The sequence below is a fragment of the Gadus chalcogrammus genome, chromosome 18, assembly GCF_026213295.1.
Source record: "Gadus chalcogrammus isolate NIFS_2021 chromosome 18, NIFS_Gcha_1.0, whole genome shotgun sequence".
Taxonomy (NCBI): Eukaryota; Metazoa; Chordata; class Actinopteri; order Gadiformes; family Gadidae; genus Gadus; species Gadus chalcogrammus.
The window spans coordinates 17,317,566-17,337,877 of NC_079429.1; the positions used below are offsets into that span (position 1 = coordinate 17,317,566).

Consider the following 20,312-nt stretch of genomic DNA (forward strand, 5'->3'; position numbering starts at 1 on the left):
AACCTCTTGGTTTCAACCAAATACACATATTGTGTAGAGCAGATAATGACTTTAAGGGCCCTATCTTGCATCCGGCGCAATTGACTTTCTACACTGACGCATGTGTCGTTGCTAGTTTGCAACTGGCGCAGAGCGTTCTTTTCCCTCCTGCGCCACGCGTCGGTAAATTAGGGAATGATCTTGCGCCCCAAGGGGCGGTTCGGCGAAAGGAGGAGGCGTGTTCTGGCGGAAACGTTCCCTGGTGCTACTTTGCAGTTTCATAAAACAATTGCGCCACAAACCAGGATATACCTGGTTTGTCAGTGTCAGTGGCGCGTTGTTCAGATGCTATTTTTTTCTATTTTCACCTCGCGCATACACTTTGCTTCTCTCATCTACCTAGCCACACATTCTTGGTAAATTATTTGGGGAAAAACAGCTGATACAGCGGTAATAAGTTGTACTTTTAAATCAATGCATCTGCAAACACCGTACAGCAAATACATATTTTCTGGACACAGACATCGTGTACAAGCCCCTATTTTTTAGAATTTATGAGTATTTCATCGTGAGAAAACATTGTTTTGCCGCAAGTGAGTGTTAAAAAGAATGAATGAATGCGGGGGCGCGTGTGTGTATGCGTAAAAAAAAAAAATTAGAAGAAGAAACGATGTTCGTTAATGTATTGCGTATATCATTAAATAGAACCAAGTTTTCTTTGCCAACATTTAAGTGTTTCTCAAGTTGTGGAAGAAAACGCTATTCCATGTGTGAATCAGGCCATATTATTTGGCCATAAACTGAGCCATTTGAGTTTGAAATTCATGTAGTCATGCATCTGTCTCATCGGAGACTGCAAACGCGCTGTCAAAATATCAACTCGTCAGATTCAAATGCGCTCATGGCTCTTAAAAGGGATGGGAGATGGCACTCTCATTGGTTTATTGCACGTTACGCCCAAACCACACCTACGGGTAATTAGGCTACTTCAGACCAATCCTTTTTAGATTTGCTCCGGGCGCAAGTGTCATTTATGCGCCGGTAAAATAGCAACATCGCCATAGAAGCGCCCACAAAGCTACTTGCGCTTGGAATTGCAACATTGTTCTTAAAACCAACGTTGCAATTCAATTCTGGTATAGCCTCGTGAGAGGATCCAGGTATTACTAGTTTGCGTTTTTTCCATAATATCTGTCCGTCTGCCCTTGGCTGTGCAGTAATTAATTTCCAAATACAGGCGTGAGCTTGAATTGTTCTTAGTCCTCCAGCCCATCAGATTCAATAACTGAGTTGGGCTCTGTTCTCTCTCGTACAGTGCAGTCAGAGCTCACCGCTCTGAGGAAAGCCTTCTGTTCAGTTTTCTGACGCAGTGCTTCTTGTTCTTCATGAACACACATACACACCCTACCACAGGACTTATTGGACCATCTACTTAGAATTTAGTATTTATACTTTTTTCCATGGGTTAACGTGTGTGTGTTTGTGTGTGTGTGTGTGTGTGTGTGTGTGTGTGTGTGTGTGTGTGTGTGTGTGTGTGTGTGTGTGTGTGTGTGTGTGTGTGTGTGTGTGTGTGTGTGTGTGTGTGTGTGTGTGTGTGTGTGTGTGTTTGGATACTTTGAAGGCCTTCCGTGAGTTCAGTTATACAATAAACCAAACCATTTATACATTAAAACCACCTTGTTCATTCTGGGTAAACCAGGTACACATTATCCTTCAGAGCATTCATGAAGATGAAATGTAGAAGCGTTGAGGCTGAGCTTGGCATCGCCCCCCATTATTCTAAATGGAGATGTTTTCAGTTCTTCTAATTTAATCCTTTATTAAATCCACACAGCCTCCCTCATGTTTGTGAACGTCTGCACTATCAAAACATTTCAACCCCCCCCACACACACACACACACACACACACACACACACACACACACACACACACACACACACACACACACACACACACACACACACACAGGAAAGCACACCAGGTACCCAGTACCCGCTGCCGGCATTGGTACATGTGTGACAAAACAAATTTCAAACACAAAGGAATAAGCATTATTTATAAGGTTGCTTGGGAGAGAGAGAGAGAGAGAGAGAGAGAGAGAGAGAGAGAGAGAGAGAGAGAGAGAGAGAGAGAGAGAGAGAGAGAGAGAGAGGATTTATTGAAAGAGGGATTTTTTTGGTTTGACAAGAGCTAACAAGGGGAGTGCAGCATAGATGGTGTTAAAGTTTAATGGGGTGGGTGAGTGTTATTGATGGTGGCAGGGAGAGACGGTTCAAGATGGAGAGAGAGAGAGAGGGAAAGAGAGAAGAGGAGATGAGAGTGGAAGGAGGTGAGATGAGGTGAGATGTTGATGAAGAACGGAATAGTGTAATAAGAAATCAGAATATAGAAGAATATCTATCAGAAAACAACATGGGAAGCAAGATAATGTTGAGAGATGGACAGGCCGATAGATGGACAGGTGGAAAGACGGACACAAGGACGTATACCGGCCGACTGACGTTAAACGAGACATGAGACGCTTTTACTTTGAAAAGCCACTGAGACATCGACAGAGAAGCAAATCAGCAGGCAGGCCGCGGGAGAACTAAAGACACAAAAGATACACAGCAAGCACACAATCCCACTGATGGACACAACACCAGACTGAAGCAGAGAGCCAGGGCCAAATGGATGAAGAGAATAAAGGACAGATGACTATTTAAACCCATGGTGAGCAGGAAGGCTGTTGGCAAAACATGTTTCAGAATGGAGGAAAGAGACCAATTAAAACAAGAAGAAACAACACTGGAATACAAGTATAAATTTGCACAGACACATGCAAACACAGACAAACACACATGCACACACGCACACATGGACATACAGGCCTCCACAATCATTCAGCAATACGTTCCTTTATATACGTTCCCTTAGCTTATATCATTGATGACAAACCCACCCACACACACACACTTTCCAGCGTTATGAAAGGAGCTCTCATATTATGGTGGGTGATTCGGCTCTTCATTAATTTATACGTTAATGTCTATGCCGATGTGTATGTAGAGTTTTTTAAATGATAAGTGGATACGTATGCGCATGTGTTAGGCATTATCTGATAGCAATGCGCTTACGCATCCACTTTTACATGTACTACATACACAGCCCCTTTGCACTGTTCGTTACTAGCCAATGGGGACGCTGGATTTTACTCTGATCTTGACAATCCAATCACGATGTGCACAATCACGTAACCCCCTCCACAATCTCATTAACCGACTGTAACGTTCCAATACAGCCGGCTCTGACTGTTTTATACATTCTAACAAACGGATAGCCTTTGCTTGACTCTTTTAACATTATTTGAACACATAACACACATCCAATTATCATGTACTAAACACGACATACATATCGGCATAGACATTAAAGGTTGGGTATGGAATTTGCTTTTTTGGCCATTTTTGCAAAATTACTTGAAATCCTTATCATAACCCGCTTACAGCCACTGAGTTAGAAGTACTGACATGAAAATTAAACAAGTCAATCATCTGTGGAACGGGCAGGGCTCGAAAAACTCCAGCCAATCATTTGGATTGCCACCTCGTTGCATTGGACAGTAAGTACGTCAATCAACGGTCGTACTGCACTCCCCCTCCCCCGCGCCCCGCGCGCGACCCCTTCGTGCAGTACTCGTGACCCAGAGCTCGTGACCCAGAGCAAGCTCCTGTTTGTTGTTATCCTGCGGTAGCTACTGGAACTAGTTAATCCACATTTGGACCTAGAAGTAGAAGACAATTTCCATGGCAGACAAGACGCCACCATCCCCACCACCACCACCACCACCACCACCAGCAAATAGAAGGAAAACTCTCTTTTTCAGAGAGTAATTGATAATAAAAACGCTGAAAGAGAAAAACTGAAATCAAGAATAATCCTAGGCGCTGCTTTCGAACGTTGGCGGCCACTGAAGGACGAGAAGGGTCTAAAAACCGATGCTTGTGTGGCGGTTGACCTAGTTTCAAAGTTTATACCGTTTATACTCTGTAATACCGGTGTTGAGACGAGTGTATTACTCGTTGTGAAAATGTCCACACCGCAGCAACCCTAGTGAAAACCAGGACTTCCAATACAATTATATGAAACAAAACTACATTTTCTAAAAATAGTAATGATTTATGTGACCGTTTAATATTTATAACATCTGGTGCAACCATAGCCGCGAGAACATATTCTCAGCAGGGGGTGCTGGAAAAAAAAAACTCAACCTGCACTAGACTCGCAACTCGTTACATTGATAAAAAAGATATATAGCAGCGCAGCTCAATTACACCAGTGCATGCGCGCACAGTTGAAAATCGATCGTTGTGTTCACTTCCTTCACACCATGGTTCACATCCAGCTGCTCACAGAACAAGTTTAGCGCACCACCGCTAACCTCACACTTTTTCATATAACCTTTTTTCAGCACTAGGTCATATGAGCATTAAATAAATGCTGCGTCTCAAAATGCCTTGGACAGCAGCGAGGATGACTCGCTTTGCCACGGGCCGAAACAGTTCGGAGCGACCACAGCCAGAGCGAACACAGCGGGGCAGAGCAGTGTCAGGAATAGTCTTTGGTGTACACATCAGTACGGCCTATTTTCACTACTGTTTAGCAATGCAGTGTTTTATTCTATGCCTTTTTATTTTCGTATATTATTTCAATGAATACAATTTATTTATTCATAAAAACAAGATCTGGTCTTCAAATCTTTTTTCCAAATATAGGTCGTCTTACAATGGGGTTAGTGTTTATATTCGGACCAATACGGTACAGCGGGCGCTCACATGACGTTAAGCATTTCCTGGTGCATAATGTGACGCTTCAGAACCTAAAATCCCGTTTCTCCCCGTTGACACGACAACACATAACCGGCGTTTTCAGAAATCTCCACCTTGGCCGGAGTTTTTAGAAATGATCGTTTTCTGTGATAAGACAGGGCCTCGGACAGGGGGTGTTGCAGCACCCCCAAAACCCCTACTTCCCGTGGTACTGGGTGCAAATTACAGCTGAATGTAGTGCCATGTTGTTAAACGAAAAAACCTACGCTAGCCTGGCTCGCTCTCGCGCATCTCTGTTCGCGCTCGTGCATGATTGCGCGTCCAGGTACTTGGAATGGGTGGAGTCAGAGTCAGCGTTGAAGGAGAGGGGGTAGGACCATTTGAGTTGTGTATTTTCAAAATCTGCTGGCGTTTCGCAAATCGCATACCCAACCTTTAACACATACATTCCCTACAAGCCATATCGCCTGCCATTCATTACTAGGCAAGTAGAGTTTGTCTGTGTGTGTGTGTGTGTGTGTGTGTGTGTGTGTGTGTGTGTGTGTGTGTGTGTGTGTGTGTGTGTGTGTGTGTGTGTGTGTGTGTGTGTGTGTGTGTGTGCAGGTGTATTTGTGCATGTGTGTGCGTGTGTATGTGTATTTGGGTATGTGTGTGCTTGTGTGTGTTTGTGTTTATGTGTGTGTCGGTGTGATGTATTATCATTTCTATGTCACACTCGCAAGACTTAGAAATAAAGAGAAATTGTGGGTGAGTTGTAAACAGAGAGAGCAGGAGAGAGCGAGGCTCTCCACCATTGAGAAGTGTTGCATTTCAAACAGCTGTGATTGATAGGCAATATTCTCCTCACCAATCACAGAAAACATTGCCCTAATTGGTCGAAATTTGCCGGGAGCCGTCTAAAATCTCATAAAGAGCCAGGCGCAGTTACTCTGAACAGAAACTCTCAAAGTGCATTGCATTACCTTATAGCTGATGGATGGCTTTTCTTAAACACTACACTCAAATAAAAACTCTTGTATCTTGATTACATCACCCTAAAACAGGTTGAGTTGAGTGTTAAAGCCCAACCTAGCATTGACGCTAGCAGACATCTCAGATTCTCTTCTCTTCTGCATTCAAAATTGAATTTTTTTTTTGACTTTGACCTATCCAATCTCATCCAATCCTATTACAGCTTTATTTGGTAGTCATAAATCAACTGAATCTAAACGCCAACACGTTTGTCTATTTTAAAACTGAACAGAAAATCCTACTATAAAGCACTGTATCGTTTCATAAGACTTAAAAATATATATTTCTTATTTAGCAAATGAAACCAATTGATTAATTAAATGAAATGTGAAAGTTGTTTCTATCTGTTAGAAAAGGATTGGAGATCAAAGTAGATTGAGATAATGAGCTAATGACAACATTGAACTCTCGTGCAGGGCCCAGTTTCCCGAAAGCATCGTTAGCCTAACGCCCCGTGCCCACTACCTCCGTCAGTTGACCGTTGCCCATTGACTTTGAATGGGGATGGACGCGCAATGCATTGTGGATCCGTCCGTTCAGTTGGAGCGTTCGCCACCGTCAGAAAGTTGAAAAATGTTCAACTTTTTCGGCAGCGACGGTTCCGTCATCCAATCAAATCGCGTATGCAAATTTAAGCACTGTGACGTGACTCGGGCTCTGACGATACTGACGATACTGCGGTTGGCCTTGATGGGGAGATATTTTAACCCTTTTTAACCCCATTTTCCTGCGACATTCCTGCGTCTCCCCCTGCGTCATAGCCCGTTTCAGCACCATGTCAGTGGACAGTTACAATCCTACGAAGGTCGTGAGTGCAGCGAATGCGCGTTCATGTTAAGAGGAGTTTTGGGAAACGCTCCAAAGAAATCAACGATGGTTCGCAAGATCCATCGTGAGAATGATCGTACAAGCGAAGATCCATCGTTATCGGGAAACTGGGCCCAGGCTCGAACAGAGTGACACACAAACACACACACACTTTTAAGGAGTTTTTCATCCGCTCCGTATCCTTGCTTCGTGCGGCGTGCTTGTTGATTTTTTTCCGTTGTAGCTAGATCCGGTATGGTGTTGTAGTTTTTCTAACATGACTAGTTGTTGCAAGACAGCAGGTGAAAAAACTACAACGTTTGCCAAGCTAAAAGAGCGTTAATCGCGTGCTAAAAAAATTAACACAGTTAAAATTGGTTTGCATTAACGCCGTTAATAACGCGTTAAACTGACAGCACTAATCTAAACATCTAAAACATAACTTTATTAAAATATGTGGTCAAAAATATTCCTGTGTGTGTTTTTGGTTGTGAGTGTTTTTCTCTGCACTTAATCTTGAAAACCCCAACGCCAAACTGTGAGACGAATGCACCAGCATACGAGTTTAGCTGGATGCAGCTCGGCACCAAGAAAAGTTACAGGCAGCTTCTTCCAATCAGGTGAGGGGTAAATTACGGTCAGTCCAACTCTTCAAAAGTTTTGACTCATACTCCCTCTGTTTCCACTCTTCTCCTGTTGAAGTCACTCTGTTTCATCGTTGCAATTTAAACTGCTACCCCCATCATCCCTCTCCCTGGCCCTCGCACTCATGTCTCTCTCTATCTCATAACTCTCCTCTTTCCCTCCCTCTGTGTATTATATTCCTCTTCCTCTTCTTCGTCTCTTTCACCACTCTTGCTCATCTCTCACTCTATCTTTATCTTTCTCTCTCTGACACTTTATTTTTATTTTCACCTTTTGCTCATCTTCGTTTTTATCTCACCTTTTGCCCATCTTCGTTTTTATCTCACCTTTGGCTCATCTAAGTTTTTATCTCACCTTTGGCTCATCTAATTTTTTATCTCACCTTTTGCTCATCTTCGTCTCTCTCTCTCTCTCTCTCTCTCTCTCTCTCTCTCTCTCTCTCTCTCTCTCTCTCTCTCTCTCTCTCTCTCTCTCTCTCTCTCTCTCTCTAGTGCTCTGTGGCCGTAGAGGACTGATCAATTGTTAAGTATGGATGCCTGTATCTTTTTGAAGTTAACTTTTACTAGATTTTGTAAGCTGTTTGCTGCTGATATTGGAAAACAGATTTAAACATCTGCTTTGTATTGATCATATTAAAAGGAAGAAAAATAGGGCTTTAAACAAATAACACACACATATACACGCACACAAACATACAGACACACACATACACCTAGTTGATTATTTTTTAATGCGTATTACGCAAAGTACAAAATGTTCCTGAATGAATGATTTCCTACCTGTAGAAGGTTCTCGTTAATCATCAAACCTATGGGAGCATTTTGAGTGGGCCATCTTAATGTTCAAAAGGCAGAGATTCCTGATAAACGTCCTTATGCTAGTTCAGAAATACATCCGGTTGCACTTTAGAATAACTGCAACTATGAAGCATGAATAAAGTAGAAGCAAATATTGAACTTATTAAAAAGTCTTCAGTAGTGCTTTATAACTACCTGAGCGATCAATCACTTTATATGTAATTTACAAATACTTAGAAAGGCATAGATTTTGTTTGAGCTCAATTTAGATAAGGTCATACAAAATGCTAAACTAATGCTTTCACTACCGGGACTAATCATGAATGGCATTATTAAGGGTTTATGAAGCATTATTAACAAATTGATAATAGTTTGTAAATCATCAATTTATGCTTTATAGTTAATATTTTATAAAATTATCGTAAATGCGGAATTCACTTTTTACTACTGCTTTATTATTGTTCAGAAGTTGCATTTAATTGCTACGATACATTCGATCAAAAGGTAATTCTTAAATGACCTCCTCATTCTAAAAGATATATGTTCATTATCCATCCACTTTGTGTACTTGTGTACTGACATGAGTCTCCACAGTGATGTTGTCACGGTTGTTATATGTTTTGCTCCACAGGCATTGGGTCTTAGACAGGTGCGGGGCGTGGCGAGCGGAGCTGGGCACCGCAACGGGGCACACCTGGACCTCATCAACTCATCACACACTCTTTCTTAAGCCTGGCGGGGACTGCTCGTCGGCGCCAGATTGTTCCGTCTCATTCGGTACTTTGGCTGACGAGTGTAAATCGACCTCCGATACTCTGACCAGATTTTTGTTATTCCTAACGTCGTGTGATCTTTTCGCCGGTAGCCAATTCCTCGCCAGCGGATAACCAGCGGACCGCAGCATTCTCCGATGCCTCCTCCAGCTACGCCTACCCGCTCCTGTCTTCGCCTTGCCCGCTGGATATCTTTTGAGTTTCCTTTTGACAATAAACCTTGAATTGTCCGAACTGCCTCTGTCTCTGCATCTGGGGTCCAAACTAACATTTCCAAATACATAACAGATGTTCCACACACAGTCACTCAAGCTGCCTGTTACCTTTAGTGTAAAATCTGTTAAAGAATTAGGATTTGCCTTTCAATCTACTTCAACGCCCACTAATTAATACCTGTGTTGTACACATGTTACTAACTGCTCCCATCGCTATCATCCATTAACCAGACCCTCCCAACGGCAACATCTCAGGCACAAAGTGAAACCAACTTTTGACAAATCCCCAGTTAGGTCTCTTCTGTCTGAATCAATACTCGTAATTCGTCTCACACCCCCCCCCCCTCGCAGGTTGCCAGGGGGCCGCAGAGGAAATCATTTACACGCATTAGCCAGTGTTTAAAACCCACCACCATTACCACCACTGGCAGCCATGCTCTTGTGTGCTGCTGAAGTCTGGGTAATTCGTTTCAAACCGGCCATGCGGACATCACCATGTTATTACGACTCCTACTAATTAATGAATAGTTTATACTCTCTCTCTCACACACACAGACACACACACAATTACAAAAAAATAGAGTGTCACTCAAACAGTGTCATTATTCCCTCTCTCTATATATAAATCGCCTATCTAATCGCCATCTATCTCCCTCTCCCTCTATCCATCTGAATATATCCATCAATGACTCTTTGCCATTGCCTAAGCAATTTACCAATAACAATGTTACAGGCCTGGGATCTGTGTGCCGGTTTTTCTACTCCTGCCACCGAGTGGCATTTGACAGTAAGTACGTCAATCAAACGGTCGTACTGCACTCCCCCTCCCCCGCTCCCCGCGCGACCCCTTCGTGCACGTACTCAAAGCTCGTGACCCAGAGCAAGCTTCTGTTGTTATCCTGCGGTAGCTACTGGAGCTAGCTAACTAGCTAATCGCTCGCTCTCGCGCATCTGTGTTCGCTCGTGCATGATTGCGCGTCCATGTACTTGGAATGGGTGGAGTCAGAATCAGTGTTGAATGTGAAGGGGTAGGACCATTTGAGTTGTGTATTTTCAAAATCTGCTGGCGTTTCGCAAATCCCATACCCCACCTTTAAAGGAGACAGGATTAATTAAAATTATTTAGTATTTATATAGCCTAAAATATAAATACTACCCCCCCCCCCCCCTTATTTACCCACTTATCTATTTATCGATTTATTTAAGACCATAGACAAATACATAAATGCTGTTGTTACATACTCAATCATACAATTGGTGGCGGTATGCACCAAGAAAGCTATGGTTGCAACCCGCCAATCAACAAAAAGAAAAGGAGAAGAAGAAATCTTGCGCGCGCTCTCTCTCTCTCTCTCTGATCTCCGCTGGCATGCTGGTCGCTGCCTCAGCCCTTCCTTTGTGTTTTGTCAGAGCCTTAGTTAAATTTGTTAATTGTACTTGGTGGGGGGTAGGAAGCTAGGTAAGTGGGGTACCCTACAAATGCATTCACGTAGTTACTTCTTTGTTAAACACACTAGGTCAGTTGGTTATAGCCACCCTTGTATTTTTCCTGAACCACCCTTTTTTCTAGATGAGCAGAGTAGGCCTTTCGTTGTTAGATTTTTGGTTGCAGAGTTAATGAATATTGAGGCCTAGTTTTGTTATACTTGTTTCATTTGTTTGGCAACTTCCTTTTGGTCCCTTCTTCCCCCACAGGTTGGTTTTTACGGCTCTGATATACGTCTGCCTTGAGTTGTGTAAATAAAACCCTTTACTTTTGCCATCTATACTTTGCCTCCGACAATATTATTTTGTTGTTTTCTTTCGTTCTCATTTACCCCTGGTTCCACCAAAGGGTACGTAGCAAACCAAAAAATAACAAATAAAACAAGAATAAAACAAACAAATACATTTGGGTTCCTACGGATTTGGTAGGACCCCGAAGTAAACCTGCATATCACACACACCAGAAAAGAATATATGTTCCAAGATATATTCCTATGAATGAAAACACAAACAAACACACTCACACACACATTTGCACATTCATTCACATACACACAGAAAAACACGCTCACATAAATGCACACTTTCATTTGTGTATGCACAGACACACATGTTTTTATGAGGTCACCCTTCCAGGAATGCTTTCGCCTGATTAGCTGACTGGACACCGGTGGAGGTTTCAGGTCAGACGTGAAACTATCCAATAACCGGTAGCCGTTATCTAGCCTAACATCTGTGGTCTTGTCCCAACCGATCCTGGCCTTGTCCCTCTTTTTCATTGGTTGATGAAAAGTGGCCGGCTTGACTTTAGTGCTCTGCCGTACGTTGCGCTTTTCTCTCAACGACCACTTTTCTTTTATAGAATTAATCATGTTATTTCTATGCAGACATTTAATCGACATTTAATTTATGTGCATTTTCTTTCATTATTAATTTTTTGAAGCACTACTTTCTGAAGATTATATTATTTTTTATATTCACTCACTCAATTAAATGTGTGTCTCTCTATCTCTCTCTTTATTAGATATGTTGTGTCTTTATTTGCTGCTCTCTCCACCCTTGTCAGATTTAGTCTTTCAACAGATTCTGTGATTCAACAGAGAGACCATCCCAAATGTGACTTTTAATTAACATGTAATTACTGATTGCAGACAAGCTAGCAGCAAGCTCAGATCTGTGTGAATGGCGCATTTTACCTTCTTTTGTTTCAAATAGTTTCAGCAAATCATGGGGTTGGGATGTGTAAGCACACGTTGCATGGGGAATGGGTACCTACTTGAAAAAACCTGCAACTACCACTTTAGATAAGCTTAGACAAAATGCTTAACTAATACCTTCTCACCACCTTAGCTCATCATGAATTGCAGCATTATAAAGTGTCTATAGAGCATAATTAATTAAATATAGAGATATTCATTTTTTCTATAGGGACAAAGACACTGTCTGATTTCATATCCTCAGTATTATTGACATAATTATAAAACCTAACTTACCACCCGACAACTGCCTGGATCTCAATGACAGCCATCCCCATCAGAAGAGTGCTCATGAGTGCCCATGTAGAACATTCATTTTTCCCATTCTCACAATCAGTTTCTTTGTCATGTCCCAGACTGGCCACTATAGAAATACATCAATCCATCGTCTTCTGAAGCAACATCTAGCCGCTCTCGAATTAGATTTCCGCCGGACGATTATCTCTGTAACAAGGAAATACTGCGTAACTCCAACTCACAGGTGCTGTGAAGTATATTTGTTTGGTTATAGGCTAGTCAAACTTCTAGATCCATTGGATTACCAGATAGATAACCAAGATATCCAGCCAGTGCTCATACAGTCGAATGTCACAGCCAGAGCACTTCTTCAGAATAACACTTTATCATTTGCATCAGCCAACAGTTCATCACAATGGGTACTAACTTGTGGGGCGGCATTAGCTAAGCAGGTAGAGTGGGTTAACTGGTAACCAGAAGGTTGCTTGTTTGACCCCCGGCTCCTCCTAGCTAGTGTCGAGGTGTCCCTGATCAAGAGACCTCACCCTGACTGCTCCCGACGAGCTGGCTGTTGCCCTGCGTGGTTGACTCCGCCGTCGGTGTGTGAATGTGAGAATGAATGACTGCAAGTCACTTTTGATAAAAGCGTCAGCAAAATCCTCTAAATGTAACTGCTAACTAACTACAAAATATGTATGTGTCGTACACCTTTCACAAAGTTTCACTATGCTAGATCTTAAAAAAACGTATTGGCTCTACTTGACATTTAAGAGGTGACAATTTAGACCGATTTCCTAATCACTTGGATTCTCCCTGCGTCTGTACAAACATAAGCAAGTTAAATTGTGGCTGCAGTTTACGAAATGAGTAAATGTGTTTCTCCCGGAAATTGCCAGAAGTAGGTATTTTTGACGGGGTGATTGCGTTTGGTCTTTCTTTAACCACTGGCATCACAAACTGCCATCCATTGTATGCCATCATTAAGCTAGTTTAAGCTCGTCTAAGCTAGTCTAAATTCCTAAATCAGTAAAAAGCTGTTAAATGGCCTTTTGTGTCGCACTGTTCAGATATTTACTCCACAAAAGCGCAACTTGATTGAAAGACTAAATATGCACTGCATCTTTATCTTAGAACTTAGTTTGGAGTGGATTATTATATATTTTTTCTAGAGCACAAACCAGAGAAGATAAAAGATGTCTGGCAACCATATGGTACGCCATTCATCATCTACAGGACGGCATACAAAACATGAATATGCATCTTCCCTCAGGCAAAAATATGTTTGACAGGGTGTGTGTATGTGTGTGTTACTATACGTATGTATGTCTGTGTGTCAGTGTCTGAGTGTCTGTGTGCGTGTGCGTCTGTGTGTCTGTGGGTGTTTGCGCGTGTTTGTCTGCACGCGTGTTTGTGTGCATGCACATGTTTTTGTGTGTGTGTGTGTGTGTGTGTGCGCATGTGTGCACATGTGTCTGTGTGTCTGTGAGTGTCTTTGAGCTTGTGTGTGTCTATGTGTGTGCGCGTGTGTGTGCGTGCGCATGTGTGTCTGCACACGTGTGTTTGTGTGTGTTCATGTGTGTAAGTATGTGAGCGCATGTGTGTGTGTGTGTGCGTGCATGCATATGTGTGTGTGTCTGTGTGTGGGTGAGCATGTGTGTGTGCGCGCATACGTGTGTGTGTGTGTTTCAGTGTGTGTCTGGGCACGTGCGTGCTTCTTTGTCCGTGTGTGCGTGTTTGTGCGTGTGAGTTCATGAGTGCGTACCTGTACTCTTCCTGGGTGAAGACTGGGATTGAGGAGGGCTGCAACACCGTCACCTCCACTAGAGTCCTGTTCTCCTTCACAGGCTCGCCATCGTCATAGGCAACAACCACCAACTGTCAATCAAGCAGCCAATGTCAGCAAACAGAGTTAGCAAGCACTTGATACCTTATTTGGTTAACTTGCAAAAATGGCTCCAGGGAAATTGCCACAATGAAACGATCAATTCTCTGCTTGTTTCTGAGAATGAAAGCAATAAATTAACCTCCCAATAGTCCTCTCAACACGACAAACTCACACTTTAATAGGCACTGGGGTTTTTTCAAACTCTTGCTAACAAGGACAATTCAAAAATGAATCCCTGAGCGCTGATAAAACTCATGTGCACGGCAAACAGTTAGGGTGATGTTAACCCAACCAAAAAAATTTGAACGAATGGCAGAAGTTTAGCGGTTGGCTTTCTGTTTCCGTGGCGCCCTGTATCCCCCCACCTTTGGCGTGGAGGTTCCACTCCGTAGGCAGGTACGAGGACAGAACACGGGCAAACCAAACCACATAGACCAACCTGTCAGGACAGACATGAACAAAAAACACAAAAAAGACAAACAAAAAGGGAGAAGAAAATATTCCACGGCCCTTGCACTATTGTGACAACCTGTGCATAACAACCAGGATCGACCACTATTTTGTTTCAGAGCTGTTGGAATTAAAAACATCTCATCTCAAACCACAATGGCTCCACTAAGATCGGTTCCCTGAGCTCTGGCAAGAAAAACAACAAAGAGAAATAAGTAAGATCCCCGTTTTAGTGCTTTGGACGCACGTTCCCAATCAATAGGCATTTCTCAATAAAAAAATAGAACTTCTCTGCACAACTCCAGCCGACTAGCCTGGCTATTGCCAGACCAAGATCAATCGTAGATTGCACGTTGGTCTGGGGAGGCTGCTGTCATTTTCTTCAGCTCAAGAGGCGTGATCAACAGGCCTATTTCAACTGACTCTGCACGCAATTGGCTGCTTGCCGTCGCTTCCCTGTCGTCCCTGTGTTAAACCAGCCAATAGCGCGCCAGGGGGGAAGCCAGCTTGGTGATTGGCTCCCGCAAAAGTGTATCGGAAGCAACAAAAAATGTATTGCCGTTCTCCAGACCCTTCAGCAGGGCGAATTCAAATCGCCGGCAGAACGGCCTGGGGGTGTCCAGTCTACCAGCCGACACCTCCAAGGCTGCCTGGGTCAGGGCGTAATGGAGGGACGAGTGGAAGTCAGCCCACCACTCTCAGCTACCCCACTACGTTGAAGATCCCAGGGACGTTCCTGGTCAGCACCTGCCCCGAAAGCAGTGGACAACCCTCAACCGCCTGAGGTCAGGTGTGGGACACCTTCAGCAATGCTGAATGCGGCATTTTGGACAATGCCGAATGCAAGTGTGAAGACCCGCTACAAACTGTGGAACACATATTAACTAGTTGCCCCAAACACCGGCAGAAGAAGAATAAAAAATGATTCACATTGAGACTTGTACCAAAAGTCCCCTATCAACCCAGGGGTCACGGCCTTGGGGTCAGGCCCTCTGGGTCAGTACCTCGGGGACAGGACCTAGGGGTCAGGACCTTCATCATCTTCAACGTTTTGAGAACATAGAATTTGGTGACGGACAAAAATAATGAGGGACCACCCAATCGCAAGCTGCACTACTCACACTATACTTTGGCTCAGATTTGGGTTTCCATACTCACGCTGAACTTGAGATTCGGCTCTTCGTTGAGGTTGACTCTGGTCACCACGTTTCCAGTGGTCTCCTCCACGTCGAAGATACTGGAGGAGTAGAGATGAGCCTGCTGATCTACCCTGTAGCGCACCATCCCCGCAGGAGTACCCTGGACAGACGACAGGGGGCACTGATTAACACCCGAGGGACAACGTTTATCAGGGTAAGATAGACCTGACGAGCAGAGGGGAGCTCTTCACATGGTGAGTTTATTTTTCGATAAAATCGTACGTTGTGATAGAGAGGTGCAGTTTTAGAGGCGGAAGCTGGCTCACTAACTAACCAACTAACTAACTGACATGCTTGCATACTAACTCGCTCGCCCGTTGAGCGAATCACTCACAAACTACCTTTCCATTTCCTTCATATGCTTATTTTTTTGGTCCAAAAACAAAACATTACTTAGAAATGATGCCCTATTTAAAAAACAGAATTTTTCAAATGATTATATTGGCTAATGAAAAGTTGGTGAATGTAATTGAAAAAAAACATTAAAAAGAATCTGAATAAAAAATAACACGGTAGAATAGAAAGAAAAGGGTTTTTACCGAAGGGTCAGAGTCAGTGGCCGTCACCGTGGTAACGATGGTTCCCTTTACAGCGTTGGGGGCGACCATGCCGCGGTACGCTGACCGGCTGAACACTGGAGGGAAGTCGTTCATGTCCTTTTCAAACAGACACGCGCACACCCACACGCACACACACACACACACACACACACACACACACACACACACACACACACACACACACACACACACACACACACACACACACACACACACGATAATTTAGCCATGACCAGAACTAAATGAGGGGAATTACGGGCCGGAACGTTTGATTTCGGTCCATTTGCTATAAAAGATAGTATGAATTCTCTGCTGATCAAAAAACATCAAAGCCCCATCTTCAGAAGACGGAGAAGGAACGGGTTTAGAAATAGATTTTGAAAACATAGAGAAACTGGCTAGAAGATGCTTTAGAAGATGCTTTTTAGGAAGATGGTTAAGACGAGCGGTGCCGTTGGGAAGAAAATAATTGGATCAAGTTGTCTGCACCCAGGCGTGTCATTTCAATAAAACATAATAACACCTAAACCACATCTCCTTTTTAAAAAGCATTAGTGAGACCGACCAACCTTTGTTGCTTACAGATCAGAAAAACGATATGGCAGCCGAAAACACAGCATGGCAAACAACAAGCGCGAACAGATTAAAACCATGGTTCCCGGATAATCATCAGTGTGTTTGGCAAATTAAAAGAAAATCTTTTCAAAGAAAACAGGTTATTTATGGAGAGAAAGTATTGGCTGGTGCATGGATGTTTCTAATGATTAGTGTGTTCATAGAGAAGGGCTGAGTGCAAAGCACTGGGCACAAATTACAGAGTACTCAGTTTGATTCAGGAAAAACTCCGAACCAAGTTCAAAACATATTCCCTACTTGACACACCGACTTGAATCAACCATTTCCAACTTTATCAGAACAGCTCAGCTATTCTATATTTTATCTCAAATGGAATCAAACTTTCTCATTTTAGCTATTTGTTTAACTCTTCACTTTATTTGCTTCCAACCATTTGACATTTTTTAAATGTAGTGCATGTTTAGATTTTTTACTCCATTTAGACTTTTGAACATAAAGACACTTACTTCACGTCTTAAACCATGTGGCTTTATTCATACATGTTTTCAACCTCACTTTGCACTAAAGCAGTCATTGCATTTTCTGCAGGAAATGCATTTTCTAGTAGAAAATAAGCTTAAAAATTGAAAATAACTAGTTGTGTGTCCTCTCAGCCACCTTTAGAAGCCGGTATCGAGTCGTTTAAAGGATTGTATAAAATATGGTTCATAAGCTGGTTCAGAATCTGGTTGATATGTTGTTTAGAAGCTGGTTTGCATTATACATTTCATATTGAACCTCGGCATATGCCTTATAGTTAACATCATCACACTGGGGCTCGATAAGAACACAAACATCCTGTGTAGTACCCGCAGCACCAACACGGTCTCTAAATCACACAGAGCGGGCCTTTAGGACCCAATTACACACCATAATAACCTTGCGGGAAGAGCTACAGGCCATGTGTAGAGAGGCCTGAGTGTGTTGCTTCATCACTGCTCTTATTGCCTTCATAACCTCCTTGTTAGCTATTATATTTTATTTTATCCCTTGTTTTTGTTGCATTGCTATTGTCTTTTATTACAGGTTTTGTTTATGCCCATTCACAAGAAAGTGCATGCAGATCGTACACACACACACACACACACACACACACACACACACACACACACACACACACACACACACACACACACACACACACACACACACACACACAGACACAGACTCCCTGGTTTCTGTTAAATCAATTTGTTTTGTCAGGTAGACGGCTCAAGTGCCTCGACGTTTTGAATAATTAATGTGGTTTTACGTTTTCCTAACACTGTCTAATATATTAAACAGTGAGCAGCAATGGAAATATTTACCTAACCATTCAATATGTCACATGTTGCAAGGTTTTGTTTCCATCTCTATCACTTCTTCTCCTTCCTGGGTTCAATATTCTCTTTGTCTTATATTCTTCTACTCAATTTCTCCCTCCTTTATCTCACTTTATATGAGATTCTCTCCCTCCCTCTCTCTATGTGGTACCTCCCTAAGCCTCTTTATCCATCTGGTTACCATCAATTCACCTGGAACTTGGATAAAGCCTAGGGATCCTTATTTGTAGGAGAGCAATTAACAGCTGACACTCTACTGCACTTTGCCACAAAAATGCACACACACACCTACACGCACAGACACAAATACAAAAATGAAGCAAGCAAAAAAAAAAAACACACACACACACACTTGCCCACATAACGCATGCACAAAAACACACACAAAGAGAGAGAGAGAGAGAGAGAGAGAGAGAGAGAGAGAGAGAGAGAGAGAGAGACCTAAAAACACCATTAACACACACCTTAAAAGCAAGGATCATTGGGAAAGGTGCCTTGATTATAGAGTTTTAAGGATTCCTTAAAGCACATCTTTAATAGTTTAACACAAAACAGCAAAAGTTTGAGTTAAGATGAGGCTTGGCTGGAGTCATTTCACTCCACCACCACCACCACCACTACTATCCACCATCACCACCACCACCACCACTATCCACCACCACCACCACTATCCACCACCACCACCACTATCCACCACCACCACCACCACCACCACCACTATCCACCACCACCACCACCAACACTATCCACCACCACCACCACCACCACCACCACCACCACCACCAGCACCACTATCCACCACCACCCACCATCACCACCACCACCACCACCACTACTATCCACCACCACCACCACCACCACCACCACCACCACCACCACCACCACCACCACTATCCACCACCACCACCACCACTACTAGCCACCACCACCACCACCACCACTACTATCCACCACCACCACCACCACCACCACCACCACCACCACTACTATCCACCACCACCACCACCACCACCACCAGCACCACCACTACTAGCCACCACCACCACCACCACCACCACCACCACCACCACCACTATCCACCACCACCACCACCACTACTAGCCACCACCACCACCACCACCCACCACCACCCACCACCGGACTCACCATGATGTGGACGGTGACCGAGGCCAGCCCGGCGGGCATGGTCCCCCCAGTGTCCAGCGCCTCCACGATGAAGGTGTAGGAGTGCTCCGGGTTGTTCTCGTAGTCCAGCTCCTCCAGCACAGACAGCAGCCCGCTGGACGGGTGCACCTGGAACAGCTGGCCGACCCGTGGGTCCGAGCTGTTGGCTCTGATCCGGTACGTGAGGGTGGCGGCGAGGTCGGTGTCGGTCGCCTGGGGAGGGGGAGGGTTAGGGGAGGAGGAGGAGAGGAACATCGGCAAAATGTTAAATAAATGGAATGAATGTTTATGAAGAGGAGGATAAGACGTGCTACAGCAATGGAGAGATTTGGTTACTTACCCCCAGGGAGTTACCTTCTCACCGAATCTAATGAAAAATGCTTGAGGCACTGGGAAAATATGTCTTTATTTGTGTGAAAATTAGATGCGATTTGCTCTGCAGTAAAATGACATGACATATCAAAATGACATATCTACCAGTGAAAGATCTGTGTGAATGAATAGGTGACCAACTCTTTGTTCCATCGTCATGCACTGTTGTATTTGTATAAGGGTTGCTTTCTTATAAAAGTAGTATAAAAAATAAGTATAATAAGTATACCATAAAAAATAGAAGTTCTACATTATTAAAAGTGGAATCTACCCATCCATTTTCACTCAAACTACTCATCCATACCCATTCCTTCATCCCTCCACGCGACCAGCCACCACCCATTCATCCATCCCTCCATCCATCCCTCCATCCACCCATCGTTCCCCCCGGCCCACCTGTAGCTGCAGTATGGCGGTGTTCCTGGGGCTGTTCTCGGGCAGCTCCACCTCGTAGGCCTGCTGGGTGAACACGGGGCTGTTGTCGTCCACGTCCAGCACGGTAACGGACAGCGCCAGCCTGGAGCGCCGTGGGTCCGCGCCCCCATCCCACACCTCCACCACCAGATCGTAGTGACCCTTCAGCTGTTGGGGGGGGACACATTTGGATCACGCTGGATAGGGCCTTTTCACAGCGGCGTCATCGTAGGACAAACACAGGTATGGTCCTTTTTCAATGTGTGTCATCTTCACTGGTTTAGTCCAGTACCAGTGCCTGTTCAATGTGTGTTAT

The 20,312-nt window shown here is 43.7% G+C and overlaps 1 protein-coding gene across 1 annotated transcript in view; it reads right to left on the reverse strand.

Annotated features, from left to right (window-relative positions):
- LOC130371258 (protocadherin-15-like) overlaps nucleotides 1-20,312 on the reverse strand; it is a 191,955-nt gene that overhangs the window by 72,048 nt on the left and 99,595 nt on the right. The window contains exons 22-26 of the mRNA XM_056576975.1: nucleotides 19,979-20,164; nucleotides 19,193-19,423; nucleotides 16,089-16,205; nucleotides 15,509-15,649; nucleotides 13,778-13,890 (exon numbers count right to left, since the gene is read on the reverse strand). Coding sequence (XP_056432950.1) covers nucleotides 13,778-13,890; nucleotides 15,509-15,649; nucleotides 16,089-16,205; nucleotides 19,193-19,423; nucleotides 19,979-20,164 — 788 coding nt within the window. The remainder of the gene's footprint in view (nucleotides 1-13,777; nucleotides 13,891-15,508; nucleotides 15,650-16,088; nucleotides 16,206-19,192; nucleotides 19,424-19,978; nucleotides 20,165-20,312) is intronic.